An 18229-nucleotide genomic window follows, 5' to 3' on the forward strand; every position below is an offset into this window, starting at 1 on the left:
TTTCTAGCTTCCTTCGGCCTTCCCGCGTTTCTTCTGTTTGTCCTCACGGTTCAGCGATCGGATCTTAAAATCCGTTCACGAGCTGGAACGGGCAGAAATAATTGCATCGTGATTTTTTTTCTACTTCCTCGTAGTTTTCGTTCTTTATCTCTTCATCTCTTTCTTCTTCACTTCCTGTTTTTTTTTCTCCTGTTCCCCTTCTTTTCTTGATTCGAACGTTGAAAGTGTATAAATCCCCGGGTAGGATTGTCGTCGAAAAATAAGATAAAAATCTCGTGGTATCCGGGTCGGGAGCGGGCGGTGGGAAAAAGGCAAATTCCCGTATAAACACATCCGCGCCTCTTTATGATGGCACTTTGTGGATCTATCCCCGCTCGACGCGGCTGTGTACCGCGCGCATTATTAACTCAACCACCGGAAAATGTCAACGCAGGCAGCCCTTTTCTTATCTCCTTGCTTTTCTTTATTTTACCATTGCCGGCACCCTCCCTATCTCTCGCCCTTTTATCTTTATCGTTTTGTCCGACCTCGCGCGCGCCTCCTCGTCCAAATCCAATCTATGAGAATGATACCTCCCGCCGATTATCTTTTTACAACGTGTTCCGTGAAAGTCCATCGTTCTCTTTTCTCGACATATCTCACTGACTGTATGATACGAAAAATATCAGACATTCGTACAACTCTTCTGTGTATGTACGTGTGTAACTATTCACTGTAAGGAGTGTTAGTAAGTTTTTAAGGAAACGGAAATTACAGAAACAGAATCAGTTCGCACACATCCGATTGAGAGGATAGATATATCAAAGATACAGAACGTCAGATCCCCGAGCGTTTTAATCGCCGGTTTTCTTTTCCCCGCTACGATTCTCTCCCCCCCGTTTCTCTGCGACGGCGAGCGAGTCCTCTCACGGAAAAGGAGTTATCACCGAAGGAAGCTACGAGCAACCGACGGTTGGTGTAGATCTGGAAAGGGGCTGGAAGCGTCTAGCGGGGGTTAAAACGGTCCCCATAGTCGGAGCTGAAGTCTGAAAGATAAGGTACCCCTCTTCTCTTCTCTTGGCTTCCTAGATTATGGAATGGCACTTTAATTACACTAATGGGAGAACCAAATGTTAATTACAATTCGAAGTCTAAAAGAGAGACGATTCGCGAGACTGAAGAAGAGAGAGGAGTTCGGCAACGACGAAGTAAAAGAAAGACGGAAAAAGCCTACGCAGGGAGAGAGCGAGATGAGATTTACACAAGCGAGGGTTGCCTTCTGTGATTAGTATTATTTAATTAAAAATGCCTGATTTTATTGTTATTTTTTTTTGTGTAACGTCACACAGTGAGATTTGAAAATTTGTCGAGCGAGCTCGATTTTTTACGTCAAAATGTCATCTCGGAAGCGATTTACAACATAACAATGTTGTCTTAGATCTCTCTTTAGATGTTTAATTTGTTTTTACAAAAAAAAGATCTATTCTTTTTTAAATTAAATGTTTTGAATAGTAAGTTAGAATTTTTTTTGACATTTTGGCTCGACAAGATTTTACGAGACAACAACGACAACGATGGAGGCGACGACGACGACGACAACGACGACGACGACAACGACGACGATGACGACGACGACGACGACGGCGACGACGACGACGACGACGACGACGACGACGACGACGACGACGACGACGACGACGACGACGACTATCGATGGCGGAGACGCGCGTCGAGCGGGTTTCAATTTAAAGTTAGACGAACGTGTCGGGATTTCAATGTACAAAATGCGTATGCTAAACTCTTCGCACCCCTCGTGGCGCACGCTCCCGCTTCTCTCCGTCTTCTCGGGGTTCAGAGCTTCAACCAGCCACGGCCCTTGACGGGTGCCGGTGGACAAGGTCCACGCTGACGTTGCGACGGCAAAAATCAGCAAGTCTGATCAATGGCGCCAAGTAGAAAGGGGCGCAAGTAGATCGCCGCTTGTAGCAAGCCCGCACGCGGGACATTCGTCCCGCGTGCACTTTGAAGTTAGTGCCCCAAAGGACAAATTACTTTTTCGAGGCGGTCGCCCGGCCTTGAAACCCTTATAGACCGCCTTTAGGTCCCTTTTAATGATCACGGCTGTCGATCGAAGGTAATACATATCAATGGACGGGACCGGCAAAACAAACGCTTGATACGCCGATAGTTCCTAATGACTTTCTGAATTTTACTTTTTAAAATGTCATCCTTCGCCATCGCGGCGTAGCCTTTTGAGCATCGTCTAACGATATACATTATTACCGTGATCAAAGGTTCGATATAAACTGTATAACGCGCTCAACGGAATTACTAAGTGCATCTCGATCGCAGCTTCAAAGACAGTCTCTTATCTCATTGACATATACATTTATTATTTATACATTATGCATTATTTATGCATTTTTATTACGTATTACGATTATTTGCTATTGTGATGCATTAAGTCGGAAATGGAGCAATTTGTTTCTTTGAAGAATAATAGATTTGTTTGATATCCACCGTATTCTCTTCTTTTCTAATTTCTTTATCCAGGAACGGTATTAGTTCGAGATCGGGATTGATAAATAAATGAAAAGAAAACACGAAAAGAGAGAGAGAAAGAAGTGAAGAAGTAGACGTAAACACCGAAGCCAGTATCTTAAAGTGCAAAATCGTGGCGGTTCTGCCGTTTAAATAAACGTGCACATTTGTGAAATACTTACACGTATATATCGAACTGTCAGAAAGAGATAAATTGAAAAAGATGCCTCGATAGCGGGATTCTGTCTTGGATCGGCGAGAAGTTTTGCCTCGAGAACTGGATTACCGCGTGGCTACGAATGGATTTGAAAATTGCGGGGTGCCCACGACTCCTGAAGAGAGGGTGGCAGGGTGGAACGTGATTGATTTTGCATACGACACAGATTGGACAGGTTTGAGAAATTGGACTGGCTCTCTGCCTGGTTCGACTTTCTTCGTCTTTTCGATGCCCTCTCGCCTTTTCTCTTTCTACTTCTTCCTTCGATTTTTCCTCTTTCTTTCATGTGATACATTCGGACCTCGTGCGCTCGTGTGTACATTTACGCGTTATATACGCACATACGTGCGTGCATGTAACTCGCACATAGGTATTCGCTGTACTGCTTGCGCGATATTTCTACGCGAGCCGAAGAAGGGTTCCCTCTCTCGTGTATCTCTCGTAGGGAACGTCGAAGGGGATTGGCCTCGAACGAGCGATTTGTGCGATCTTCGAGGATGTATTTATGAGCATCCTAGTCACCCCGCTCCGCTTGAACTTTCATATTGCGCTCGCCATTTTAGACAGTCAGCTCAGCGCTACGAGAACAGAACCCGTGTGTGCGCACAACTCGCACAAAGTTTTCTTTTTAGTTATTAAACGTTTCTTTAATGCTTTTGTAAAGGAAAGAAGAAGTTTCTTTTCGCAACAAGTTTTTTGAGAAATTTTTCCGTAAAACTTTTTCGAGAGAAGAAATGGTAAAGAAAGAGGAGAATATATATATATATACACTTGTATGTTTTATGCACAAATACATGTAACATCTAGAGATTCCTCGCGTCTTGTGAATTTTTGGATCGATACATTTGCACGTTGTAATAAAATATTTTGTCCGTTGACTTTGAACCATAAATAAATGACGCATTTATGATAAAATTGAAATTTTGCGGCGGAATGGAAAACGCGCAAATACGCAGCTCAAAGCGCGGTACAACGTGTGATCATGCGGGAAGGCGAAGGAGGAATTGTTGAGCCATCCGGGGTCGCTCTCGTCTGGCGTTATCCGCCGACGTCGGAGTGGATAACAGGCCGAACGATTTATTCTAAACCTTTATCCGGGGGCGCCCTCCAAATTTATGAAAGAAGACGCCCGTTTAACCGACTCGCTCAGTCATCCCTCACCGCGGTGGTGAAGCCACCCTTCTCTGCCTGTCTTCTACGCCTCTCTCCGTCACTCTCTCTCTCTCTCACTCTCTCTCTCTCTCTGTCTTTCTCTTTCGCGTAAGCTCCCTCTCGCTTTGGCTTCTCTCCCTCGGCTTGGCTCGGCTCTTCGGCACCGTGCTCGCATGTCAGCCCTTTATTTTATACCGAAGCGCGCGCAAGTCGGTCCGATTTGGTCCTAATATTAAAGGGGATAGCTTACCCTTAGCGCGTGATCAGGATGTCAAATCTCTTCGATCCAGTCACGATTCCGAGTTCTTTGTGGATGAAACGAAGCGAATTTCGGTTAACTGTGAAAACGTGTCGCGTCTTAACAGCGTATTTGGAACTTACTCGTCTTACGTATGTGAGTTTACTTGATAAAACTAAACTGCAAATGCTTGTTATTAATTTGTATATATTTGTGTGAAACGTGAATTGAAACAATATATATACTTTTTAAATTAAACAATTGTCTCAATCGTGATATTTTTTTACGATATAAGATACAACTGCAAGATCTCTCTTGTTGACAGTAACTAAAATAATTGATTTGAACGTTTGCTGCTTTAAGAGTGAAATATTCGTTTTCTTCTTCTTCCACGTGTCTCTACATTTTATATAATTTAAAATATAGCGCACGGTAACACGTAACACGGCTTGATTCAGTCACGACACACCTGTCTCTCCACATTACAGAGATTATTTTTTACTGTAGTGGAAGTAATTAAAGAAATACTTCGTTTATAAATTAGAATTGATGTCGGAGGAATAATTTCGCATAATTCGTTTCCTTTTGCAGTTATATCTGAGCAAAACACGGCAGGCTGCCTTCTCGGCCGATTTGCAGCAGTCTCTCTCACGAACAGTCAGTCCAACCGCACGCCAGCAAGGTAAGGTTTCATCTTACTATTTTTTACAGCACGCAAACTATTTTTTCTTTTCCTCTCTCTCTCTCTTTCTTTCTCTCTCTCTTTTTCTTTTTGCAATTAATTGGATTATTATTTTGTTCAGAATTGATATATGTGTTAAGGAATTATTAAGAAAAACCGAGTATAAATGATAAAGAAAGTCTCTCAATGTTTATTTGAAACTATGCACTTTCAAGTTGTATAAATGTTCCGATACTTATGTCTCACGATTTTCACGAACTCGATTATATGCCATTAAAAACGAATGACCGAGAGGAAAAAAAAAACCCACGCTACAAAATGCTTCTGTTATATACAGTCATTTAAGAACGCTATAAATAATTTTATCACTTGGAAAACTGGCATGATAGCCTTTTCTAAGAACAGTGTTCTGCTGCTTCTCAGCAGCAGAAAAAAAAAAAACGACGTGCGTGGAATTTAGGAACATAATATCACAATAATGATATCGGAGTTTTCGCTCGGAGTAGAAATCGCATTGAAAGTGATCTGTCTTTCTCTCTCTCTCTCTCTCTCTCTGTTTTTTTCTCTCGTGATAGCGGCACTTATTGCGATCAAACTTTTTCCTTCCCCTAGCAGAAAAATAGTTATAGACATGTATACGGCCGTACATGCGCGATTATAAGCGATCCCGATCGCTTTCGCCTGTGAACCAATGGGATTTGCCATCGACGTATTTTTTTCTTGAGAGAGTCCTATTACATGCAGGAAAGCTATAATTTAACTGAAGAAGCGAAAGATTTCTCAGTTGAAATTGCAATACAAACAGACAATTTCCTGTAATTTAATTTAAACTAAAAAATTGTTTTATTTGAACTGAAATTGTTTAAAATTTTATAAAAGAGTTCAATTGAAAGCGAGTATTCTTGTTGCGCGCGAGAAAACAAAAAAAAATCATGATTTTCGTTGATTCTCCCGTCGAAGCGTCGTCGCGATCGATCTTCGCAAATCTGCTGTACCAGTGATTTTCAATCTACCACCCTCGAAAAGCCAGTTCGGGTTATGCCTTTGGAGAGGCGGGCAACGCTCGAGTACTGGAAACAAAAGCCTGGGCGTTTCAACTAGGCCCTTTATTAGTTAGCGATAATAGGGCCAGCGGCGGTTGGATCGACACTGTTCAACCGGACGCTCGCTGGCCGATGCTTAAACCGGAGGTTACGGTCTTGTTTGCGCGGATCCGGCTCTCACGATATTAAGGGCTGACTAGGCAGAGTCCCCTCTCTGCCTCCTTGATGTTTAGAGAATCACCCTTCCAATTCTCCCTCTCTCTCTCTCTCTCTTTCTCGTGGCTCTTGAATCCGGACTGCGAGAAAGACCGTTGAAATCCTCGCACCTCGCCTTGCCGGACTCTGTCGATTGATTTTCTTGCGCGTTGTATAAGTTCACGAGAGGATAAGCGGAGAAGTCGGGAAACGCAAGTCTCTTTCTCTCTCTCTCTCTCTCTCTCTCTCTCTCTTGTCGGTAACGGATGAAGCGAGAAGACGCGCAAGAGCGAGGTGAACCAGGGCGAAGCCGGGAGGAGGAATTTGTCGCTGAAGAGAGCAGGTCGCAGCAGTCGCCTGCGGCGAGCCGCAACGATCCTCCCGTCCTACCCATCGCTACCGCACGATATTAGAGAGAATGAGAGAGAGGGAAGTGGGAGAGAAAGAGAGAGGGAGAGAGGGAGAGAGGGAGAGAGAGAGAATGCCTCACTGCTACTGCTATTGCTACGGGACCGTTCGAAACTAACTTAGGGCCCCTGAAACTACATTCTCTTCCCGTGCCGCAAAACGAACGGCATGGCTAACAAGATGGGTGCACGAAATACATTGGATATTGATTCGCAAAGGTGAAACGACAAAGCAAAGCGTTAACGAATTTTTTTTTTTTTTTTTTGAACATTAGCACAGAATGCAATAAATGGCCAGTGACATTCGCAGAGTTACAACCTGCGGTATAAATTTTTGACGGCATCTAGTTCGAACAATCACTGTCAACGCTCACGTTACACAACGTTCATTGTTTCATTTTAAAATATCAATATACGATGTGTCTCATGACGATCTGTTACCATTTTATTTAATATTCACAATAACACGTTAAATCTCGACTACTTGCGTTTTAGAATAACGTAAGCGATTGATCATCCATAATCGCGATGATTTATTTCGCAAGCTTCGCGACGAATGAACCAAACTGTTTTCTACACGTGTCGCATGTACGTACACAGAGACATCCGCGTGGCTTAACAAATTTCATTTATGTCACGTCTCGATTCACATAGTCCGCAAAATCGGTTTTAGTGTAAACGAGGAAAGCCGGGCTAAGGGTCTCGGGTGCGGCTCCGGTTGGGTGGGAAACGTGCGGCGGGAGAATGGCTGCGACATCTTGTATTGTCAGATCCCAACGCGACAAATTCATAATTGCGTTAATGCGGGTACGGCGAGGGTTCTTGCCGCAACCACCGCAAGGCGCGCTATGGCGTCTTGCGGCTATAAGAGAGGACGATATAGCACACGAAGGACTCGGAAGGGTTTGGGGGGCGACGGAGAACGGTCCCTTCTGGTACGGGCTCGTTAATCTTCGGAGGATTACGCCAGAAGGAAGTATCGCCATTGTGCAGGACGCTTCTCTTCGAGTCGATAATTATTAATTAAAGTAGCCGAATGGGCCACTCCGCGCGATTTATCGACTTTATCGAACGTTTTTTTTTTTCGCGCGCATTAGTCCCGGAATCCCGGTGACTAATTTTTGAACGATTTTTGGTCACGTCATAATGTGACTTGCGCCTTCAAATACAACATCAACTCATTTGACACTCACGTGCAAAACAATTTGTGCGAATATTTTCTAAAAATATAATATTTATTTCGATTAATTCGACGATTTTCATGGCATTTTTGATTAGACGAAATTTGGTTGAAGGTGCGTGTTTATTCTTCACGTCCGATAAGATTAAATCAATCGGCACTGGCGCGGCGGCTTTTCCAATACCGAATGAAAAAACCGACGAGGTGAAAAAGCTCGACTTGCGAGTGCTTTGTTTCAGTTAGTCGTGGACAATTGAATCATCGTGAAATCGTGGCGGGAGGGTCATCAAATCTGCACGACCGGGCACGAGAGCGCGACGAGAGGAAAGGGTTGCGCGCCGGCCGCTCGGTTTGGGGGCGGGAGAGGGAGTAAAAAGGACGGAGTCACAGAAGCGGGAGAGAACGAACGGAACGGGCCGAAATAAAACAGTGATATCGAGGCATTTCACGCACGAGCGAGAGCGTTTAGCAGATTCAACGTGCGTGCCGGCACTCTGCCGTTTTCCCTGCCGCGGTAAAATGTCCCTCTCTCTTTTCTTCCTCCCTTGATGGCTCTCTCATTCTCTCCGTTTCTCTCCCGCTCGCTCTTCAGCGCGCTCTTTACCCTTTTCACTCTTGCTCTATCACCTACACCCTTACCAGGCTTTGCCTGAAAAATACTGCTCTTGCTGACACCTGTAGCTTCGGCACTCTACATATGTGCGCACGTAGCACGTCGAGTTGCCGTCGTCGACGACTGGAAGAAATGAGGGGCAATGGAATTGATAACGGAAGATGTTGAAAATCATCATCAAGTTCGTCGAGAGTATTACACTCGCGAAGTATCGCAGTGAACAATGCTACTCGATGCGGTTTGTGTTTAATATATTAAAAAAAAATAATAATAATACGTCGCGATACTTTATTTTATCATCGGTTTTGAGAGCGACGATGTCACCTGCCTTTAAACAAAGTTTGTTTTTTCTAAACAGCCCGAGATTGTAGATATATTTGAAAAAAAGAAATTTTAATTGCATACAGTGTGTTTTAATTATGTGCGAATCGTATTTATTTTTGTCGGTATCGATAAACAAAAACGAAGGTGAATCCGCGACGTCGAACAATTAATCGATACCGGCACGGTATGTTGCGGAATCGCGAATCTATCACGCTCAAAACGTGACAAAAGCGCGCGAATAGAGGGGTTGCCTCGCAGCGGTTGACCGACAACGTGCGCGCACGAGCAACCCCCTAACGCGTGAAATCAGGCGCCGGCCAGGACGTCCGCTCGACTCGGCGGTTGGACAATAAGAATCGATATCTTAATTAACGAACGCCCGGTGGGTCCGATGAACGAAGTTCTCGTCGGGCAGAAAGGGGGAGCGCAGAGGATGCAGAGAGAGGCGAATCGGGAGGGAACGAACACAGGGAGATCCGGACCCGCGTTTTCGATGGGGTAGCAACAGTGGACGCCTGACCGGAAGCCAGAGTCTGCGGAGCCCTACGGACCTTGTTCTACCGGAAACGCTATTCACGCGGCCCTCTCGCTCTTGTCCGCCTTTTCGCCGACACGGTTGTTCGTCGTGGTCGACGTCGTCGCCGCCGTAGTCGCCAACGCTGATACGTTTCTGAATAAACAATACACCTACCCCACCGGTCGCAACCCTCGAAAAAGTTCGATGCCGATGGTGCCGTCAAAAAGATTCGTGTCGATGGTGGAGCAAAATAATTTTTTTTTTTGGGGGGGAGAGGGAAATATTGTTTCTGCATGTAATAGAGTTTAGGATGTCGTGACGTTTGCGGACACAAAAAACGCGAGATACGTGGATTTTTTGTGAACAATTATCAGCAGTGAAATTTGACATTTGACGTAAGATTTTTTGCTCTATAAAGCGATGATAAGAATAAAACGATTGAGAAACGTTTTATATTTTGGACAAAACATTCAATATTTTTTTACGTATACTTCTTACACCTGACAATATCAGAAAAATCGTCAAGTGAATAGCGGATAAATTAGAAATTGTTTTATTGAAGTAATATGTAATTTTACTTTATATGAACATACACACACACGCGCACACATGTACAGAGAATCACGCGCTTTCTATCCAGTATTGGATAAGATGTCTCTCGTGTATGACGAAGTGCTCAGACGGCATTATATTCTCGGAGATTGAGATATCCCCGAGAACGCGTCCGGCCCGATTAATATCGCCGCGAAGGAAACGAGCGAGGCTGGGTAAATTAACGAATTGGAGGGCGCCCTTTCCAGGACGCTTTTACCACGACTGGCTAATCCGATAAAGTGGCGGCTTCGCACGAACCTCTTTTTTCTCGCTGACATTCCGTCCAATGAGATATGACACTAAGTATTCTACATTGACTAATAAACCGCCATTTTCCGCGACTCTCTCGTTAACGAAGCCTCTATTCTTACTTTCTGTTTCGCAATAAGACCTATTTCCTCTCTGATCTTCCCGCTCGTATAGAAGCGCAACGTGTCCGATCCAATTTTCGAAGCTGTTGACGCTCGTTGAAAATATCAAAGTCGCGTGAATAATCTCTCCTCTCTCTCTCTCTCTCTCTCTCTCTCTCTCTCTCTCTCTCTCTCTCTCTCTTTCTCTTCTGACGCGATCTTCGTTCACACTCTCTTCCCCGTTTCCGCTCCGCTCGTTCCGGGGTACGTCCCGACGCGCGGAACACACAGCCGGAGAAACCTCGTCAAGGCCGCATTGGTGGACGCCTCAATCAGGACTCGCTTTGGAACCCAATTTCACGAGAGAGAGACTATTTGCGCGTGCTTTGGCCGGTAGTAGGTTTGACCTCTCGTTAATCACCAAAGGACTCGAAGCACGAAGGCGAGTCGGACAAGCTGTGTAGTTGACCGCAATGGCTGACCGTTGGCCCGGTGGACAAACCCTTAAGGTTGCTGCGGCGCAGGACGGTACTGATATAGCGCATTTTAGACAGTTCTAAGACCCGAAACAGATCGTTCGATTTTCCGTCGTGAAATTTCACTCGAAACCTCTTGACGATTCATCATCTCTCTCACTCTCTTTCGCGTTGAAAAATGATAATTCTAAAGAAATCGTTCTGGTCTCGCGAGAGCTAAGATATGTATGTTTCCGTTGATCGAGTCTATCGGTCGGGTCTAATGTTTGGACTGTAAGCGATACGTTTGCTACTGTAAGCGATACGTGCAACGATTTCACGTGGCATCGCCCCGAGCAGTCCTTGTTGGTTTGTACACGATGCCTAATCGCTGTATTAGCTGGCTTTGTGGTTAAGCTATGCTATTGCCGAATTAGGGATGATTCGCTTCGAAACACACCCTCCCGCGTTCGTGTCGCGTCTATGTGAGCATAATGTACGATACGCGTTCCTTTGTTTGCGATATTTCTTGTGCCAAAGCGTAATATTACACGAGAGAAACAACATTTAAAAAATCTCTGCTTGATATATTTTTTACAAATAGTTTGTGAAAAAAAAAAAAATCTCTCTCTGGTAACCGTGAGATGAAACTCACGTGTATTAGTTGTAGACACATTCGCGCAGCTTGCTATACATCGGACCGCCATCGTAGTCTCTTGGCGCATATCGTTTGTTGGTTTTGCGGTGTACCATAACGCTGTCTTCCTCCTAACCTGTTTTCCTTCTCTTGGGAAAAGCGGGCTTTTGGTAACAGGGCGTTCGGCAAAGGGCTCGTTCCGCCACACCGCCTTCGTATTAGTCTCGAATAAAATCTGACTGCACACGTGCGCAAAGCTTACAACAAGACTTATATTAATTAAAGAGAGAACATTGCATTTTAAAAAGGATATTAAGTTTGCAAAAATCGTAGTTTTAAAAAATAGCGTCGATTTAAATCTTTATATTTTTTTATCATTCCGAACGATCCTATTTCTCATTGATTTTGTTCGGCGCTTACATCGACACCTCGAAATCACCGCTCAATTACGTCGGAGACGACGATAAAAAGCTATCCGTCCCTTTGGTGCAGCCTTTGACCTCGACGAGAGAGAGAGAGAGAAAGAGAGAGTGTGCTTGTGGATGTAGTTCAACCGCAAGATTCACGAGAAAGAGAAAGAGAGAGAGAGAGAACGGGACAAATAGAGACGGGGATATGAGACCGAGAGAGAGCAAGCGGAAGCACACCGCGGGGGATAAACAGAGGTGACGTAATTACCGAGATTAATGCGGCCTTGAGCTTTCGGTGGCAACCGAAGCTCCTGGTGCTTGCTTTTATCTCGCGAGCTATCATCCCGGTCCCGGTTCTCCCGGCATCGCTGTTACCCCTCCCTGCCTCCTTTGCCTCCGGAAAGTAATTTGCGGACGAGAGGGAATGGTTTTAAATCTTACTTATCCGCGCAGGACTTGGATTTGCCTGCGCTGTTTGCGCTGCAGGCGGCCCGGTCTCGTTTTTGCGAACGACGTTTGTCACGTTGCGAATTCACTTCTTGTTTTATATGTACATCGATTTTAATTATTTCTTTAGGAAAGTGTCAATTTTTGTGATTGAATGTAACTTTGAAGATAACTCACGTTATCGTGCAAAAAATATCATATCGCTCAACACTCGACTTGGTTTTCCGCAGCAATTCTCTCTAGGCGTCGTGAGACTTTAGACAACACCCGTAGTGGCGATCGGGTGCTGAGATTTCTCCTTGTCTTTCTCTGCAGACGATTTAGAGAAAAGAAGAAGGAAGCGGAGAAAGAAAGAAAGAGAGAGAAAGAGAGAAAGAGAGAGAAAGAAAGGAAACAAGATGGAAGAGAACTTCCTGCTTCACCAAAAACACCGGGTGTGGCTGTTCTTCCTCCCGCACTTCATAGAAGAGAGCCACTATTCACGTTGCTCCGCAGCACCCCTTTCTTTCCAACCCTCTCGCCACTTCGTGTCGTCATAGTTCGCGTTGTCGTCGTCGTCCTCCGTCGTCGTACACCGTTGCCTGCTCGAGACAATGATATCGCAGGAAAAGAGGAGAGCGTCTCGGCCCGCTTTACAACTCCCGGTGGGGCCGGCGTTACCGGGGCGAAATTAATATCATAAATAATATCGTAAAAAAAATACAGCCCGCAGCGCCCGCCGCCGTCACGCCGGCGTTACCGCGAAACGTTTCTCTCGCGTCGTGATAAAGGAAGCGAAAAGCGGAAAGAGCAGTTGAAAGAGAGAAAGAGAGAGAGAGAGAGAGAGGGTGAGCAGAAGAAAGCAAAGAGGGGATCTGTGAGAAAGTCTCTTTCTTAGGGAAAGTCAAACTGCCACTAAGATCTCGGATTAAGTCAAGCAACGTACCAAGCGTTTTCCCAGAGTATATAATCTCAAAATGCGACAGTTTTTATTTTGAAAGAATTTAAATTCACTTTTATGTACTACTTTTAGTAGTGAGATACAGTGCGTACGCAAAATAGTGTTTTAGAAGCGAACGTTTTCCATCACGTCATTGTCACGCGTATATGAAACGAATTAATTAACACATCAAAACACCATATAGTCGAAATAAACGCAACTTGCTTACAAGTTGTGAAATTCATTAACTAAGCAAATAATATCGCAATAATAAAAAAACAACAAGTAAACAATATCGTTTTCTTTAAACTACTTTTTACAAAACTAATTCTCTTAATTACCAACTCATTTAGCGGCTATCAAAAGCCGCTACATTCGTTGTATCAATTTCACGCTTAATGACACTCGATTGTGCATATTATGCATCGTTTGTTACGCATAGCATTAGGACTCATCTTCCTCCGCCTATCTCATCCATTTCCTCCTTCGTAGCTTCTAACTAACAAAAGCTCCGTATTCCGCTTGTGCTCGCGGGACGACAACTGGCTGCAATACACGACGACGGGTATATATCGTCGGCGCGTGTAACGGTCGTAGCCACCCTTCTCCTCACTCATGTGGCTTGATGTTTCTCGCCGAACAGCAATATAATCACCCTGATGGCACAAAGCGGCTACCCCTACGGCGGCAGCCTCAACGCGCCTTCCACGCCATCAAACGCTGATGATGCAGACGATACGACGTATGTATACGCGACGTAGCTAATTCGCGTCATTGTCACCGTTTCTTGCATGAAACTAGGCGAAGCCACAGGTAGCTAAGATTTACTCCTATATACTAGCTATCGCGCGTGTGTGTCTGTGTCTAACAACATTACTCGAATAAAGACTGAGACAATCAAGCTTTCGATTCGTCATCTCGAATATTATTTAACATAGTAGTTGAGCGAGAGTAAAAAATTTGAAAGAGAGAGAGAGAGAAAGAGAGAGAGAAGGAATAGAGAAAATCACAGAAAAAATTCGGTATGTACAATTTTATATACTGCGCATTTTATATTCAAATTACACACAAACATTCGTATAAACTTGTTTGCTTCTTTTGACGTGAATAACACTTCAATTCAATGATTCGCGACAAATACGATATTTTACCGATTACTTTAATAGCGAGGCTTTAACGTCGTTCAAAGGAGAGAGAGTAGCCGCTCATTAAGATTCTGGTTGTTTGCCAGGATGTCTGACTTCGAAGATCTCTTCCGTGGGTAATTGCATCTTCAAAGGGTTAGTCATTGGACGGTAGCCTGCGGCGAAACCTAAGAACCTTAAATCTCCAAAGAACATCGCACCTTTTCGTCTTATCTTATAGAGGGAAAGGTGCCTTTTTTCTCGAGAAATTAGGTTTGTGTTTAATGGAATTAAAACCGTCACATATATTTATCATTTGTCATGATAAATATATCTCGTTAAATTTTCTCGTGCGTGTTGTTGTCAAGTCAAAGTTCATTTTTGGCGTTTCTATTGTCGTTAGAAAGTGCAATCAACTTTTAATTCGACGACACGAGAAATCTTCATTACATATTTCTGACATTTCTTGAACGCTCACACTCTGACTGTCTCGTTAAAAACGGCACGAAACATTCGAAGAGCTATTAAAAGGGTGCGGCATTTTATTTTTAACTGTCCGACTTCGGGCATCTTGCCGCGTCTTTAGTGGCATCGTAAACTACGAGTATATAAACAACCTCAGTCAATAACCGTCAGCGGGGAAAACTCTCACAGACGAGACTTTACTTCAATTCATATTTTTACGGCGGATGGAGATGCGTTTTATTGAAGGGAGAAAAGGTGTCGACGCGAACACACAATGCAAATCTCTCTCTTATATAATAAGCAAACACTCAGAAAATTAACATGTTTAGAAGAATGCGCGTATTAACAGCAAAAGTGAAAGTTAGAACTACTGGATTATATGTGAGCGAGAAAAAAGAATTTGTTTTTTTCTTTTCCAATGGAAATTTGTCCCCCCAGCAAATCTGCGCTAGAAACTACGGAGAAGAGAGGTGATTAATTATGTCGATGAAGTTGACCCTCGCATATCTCACATTTTATTACCTCCTACAGGCTGTCGCGCGCGGTCGCGCCTACAGAAGACCCCGACAGTTTCGTAATACCGAAAACGGTAATGCGAATGCGGGGAATGCGGGAAGGTAGGTATTGGCCACTCGGCTGGATCTTGGTGGCGAATTTACGCCATAGAATTCGCGAGAGCTATTCGTGGAGCGCGAATTTTGCGTCGATAGGTCGCTAGGTTGGCCGGTACATCCGGCTAGGATAGCGAGAGATAACTGGGCCGGCACCGGGATGAATAATGAAGTGAGTCGCGCTTCGACCGGAAGGCCAGAGATTCACCCGGGCCCGGTCTAGACCCTGAGATTAGCCCTGAGTTATGGCGTTAAGATCACATCTAATTGTATCAGTTCGGACCACCCGAACACCAAGCCTCTATCTGCCTATCCATCTGTACCAGGCCGCGCCGCGCTGCTATAACCTGCTTACTCGGCCTTCCTTCCGCGTCTCTTCCGCGCCATTGACCAGGACCTTAAACGCCGACCGACCATCGATTTGCTTAATCTTACGCTTTGCGAGGACTTTACCAACTCTCGCGGACTTACCTTTCTCTCTCGGTTACGACTTCGCCTCGATGCGTCTTACCGAGAGGAAGATCCGCGCTCCCCCGCCTCGATTACTTATCGGAACTCTCTCATCCTTTCTTCTCGTGTTTGTGTTATTAATTGAATTTTAATGTCTGTCCCGATATTCGCAAGTTTCTCGAGTCGCAGCTGTAGATGACAAAGATCACCGGTTTGCTCCGATCAACTATGTTGAGCTACGTAAGCCGCGAGCGCGGTGTTAAAGCTCTGTTAAAAAAAAAAAAATATGCGGCTATATGTGATCGTATTTCGCGGCTTGCCAACAAATATACAAAAATATACCGGGAAGAAATATCCTCTTTTCTTCGGAAGGACTAAATACCTAACGTCGCTTTGGGTTATCTCCTGACAAGAGAGTGCCAGAAGAGGAAACGGCGACGAGCGAGAGACTTGGCGGTAATACCGAGAGAGAGAGAGAGAGAGAGAGAGAGAGAGAGAGAGAGAGAGAGAGAGAGAGAGAGAGAGAGAGAGAGCAGAGCGAGACAGAACAAGGGATCTATAATAGTTTCCTCGAGGCTCATCCGCGTCTTAGAGAACGTCGCTGCGCGAACTCGGAGCCGTCTACGTACATATATAGTTACCCTATCGGCTCGAACATGTACAAGGTGTGCTGTGATTATTTCACCGTTGATATTCTGTCAAATATCAAAATTGAAGTAGTCGCGCGAACGACGCACTCGTGGTTATTACGTAACACAATATTGAAAGTCGCGAAAATGTCTGAAACCAGTCTTATTTTGACAGCAGACGGTTCTCTCTCGGTTATTAGAAAAATATTTCATTTCCTAAGACGGTTTTCTTTTGCGCCGAGAGAATTTTCCACCACATTCGCGTTACTCTTTCTCTTTATTTGGATGTTTATTCGAGGAATTATGGCGAGTTTAATCGCCCCGGGACGTCGACTTTGTGTGGAACACCGTGATGCTTTCAAGTCACCTGATAAGAGCGGCTGGGCCAGAGATATTAGTAAGTTTGTGCTCGGGAAGGAGGCGAGGACTGAAGAGGATAGAGCGCACACGAGAGAGTGGGAGAGAGGCATTAGAGGTCGGGGATGATCACTGAGTGCGCGGCACTAATCAAGACGCATGATTATAGGCCCCAGAGAACCCTCAAGTACCCGGCTACCGCCATTCCTAGCCAAGGAGAGGCTCTCTCAATGCGTTTCTCGTGCGCTCATTGTCGTTGTTCCTCCCGAACTGTAGATTACAAGCTGTCGCTTTTTGGTATCGCGCCCGTGTCCTTCTGAGGCCCCACGTCGAACGACGTACGACATATTTTCGCGCGAAACAGTTGCGTCAACCGGTTATATAAAAGTCGAGAAGACTTTATCGGTGTATTTAAAATCTAGCAATTGTAAATCACAGTCGAGTACAACGCGCGCGAGCGATGTGTTATTTAACACTCAACTTCCGAGCGATAAACGTCAATAGCGCCGAGCTAATAAACAGACAGTAGATGCATTAAACCCGTGGATACATTGTAACCCCCGTTAATGGATCGTTACTCGTCGGCCGATCAATCGTTAAGCATTGTCGGTTTAATTGCGACCATCGGTATCAAACTGTCGCTGTATTATGCGTTTCGTGATCATTGTATCGTTGTTGAAACGGCATCGTCCTCCTTTTAGCACCGTTTAATTATTCGCAAGATTGACGATTTGACGAGCAGCAATGTTTACATAGTTTCTCCGCGTTTTCCTAGTTCGTGTGTTAGACAATTTCACGAAATATGCGCGATCGATTGTATTTAAAATTTTTGGCACGCGTGTGTAACGTAAAAATCACAATTCGAAAACAATGCCGAAATCGCTTTTGTATACTAACGTTGTGATTAATTCACTACTATCGGAACGATCTGCGCCACTTTAGTTAGCAACAGCTCATTAGATCGGAGACGACTGTGTCGAAGCAATTAGGATCCTCTTCGCGATTCTCCTCGGGGAGGTGGTACTCCTGTTGATCTGGTCGCAGCACCGGAGGAAATTTCCCGACCTACGGTTCTATTTGAGGTTACGCTAAGCAAGTTAGCACAACCCCAACGTATCGCGTTAAATTATGCTCAGAAGCGCCGTGGCTGCCGCGGATATGTGCGTACACGCGTGCACACACATAATCACAGTAAGCGGCGCGCATTTAGCGGGGAAACCGCGTTTCAGGAAGCCCATGGTGTTGTCACGCGACGCCCCTACGTCAGACCTCCAGAAAAGGGAAATCATCCGTCTCCATTTTCTTCAGCTGTCGGATCACGCAGCGACGTCTCAGAACGCCGCCGTTGCTGGTTAGGGCGTGTGAGAAGAGACGCAAGCGCGCTTTGGAGACGAGAACGAGGGAAATATGCTGTACAAAGTAGATGTTATCCTGCGAGGTTGCACGCTAGGACTGCGGCAAATGCATTTATACAACCGCGGTTAGGAAAATAATTTTTTTTTTTTTTTTTTTTTTTTTTATCGCGCAGAAAACAAAATATTTCTCGTGCCGCTGCTTTATTTTGCGTGCCGCTGAGGAGAAGTGACAAACTTTTTTTCCAGAGCAAAACTCTGCCGTTTTCCGCGCGCTCAGAAATTCCGTCGCTTTATTTTTTTTTGTTTTTTACTGAAATCGAATAAACGCGAGAACGAGT

At 44.7% G+C, this 18229-nt stretch overlaps 1 protein-coding gene across 5 annotated transcripts in view; it reads left to right on the top strand.

Moving 5' to 3' along the window:
* Positions 1-18229, top strand: part of LOC109852460 (mucin-19-like) — a 223944-nt gene that overhangs the window by 118485 nt on the left and 87230 nt on the right. For all 5 annotated transcript variants that reach the window (XM_020423639.1, XM_020423640.1, XM_020423642.1 and 2 more), the window contains one exon: positions 4719-4809. In XM_020423639.1, coding sequence (XP_020279228.1) covers positions 4719-4809 — 91 coding nt within the window. The remainder of the gene's footprint in view (positions 1-4718; positions 4810-18229) is intronic.

Source organism: Pseudomyrmex gracilis, unplaced genomic scaffold (genome assembly GCF_002006095.1).
Source record: "Pseudomyrmex gracilis isolate BER0280 unplaced genomic scaffold, ASM200609v1 scaffold_29, whole genome shotgun sequence".
Lineage (NCBI taxonomy): Eukaryota > Metazoa > Arthropoda > Insecta > Hymenoptera > Formicidae > Pseudomyrmex > Pseudomyrmex gracilis.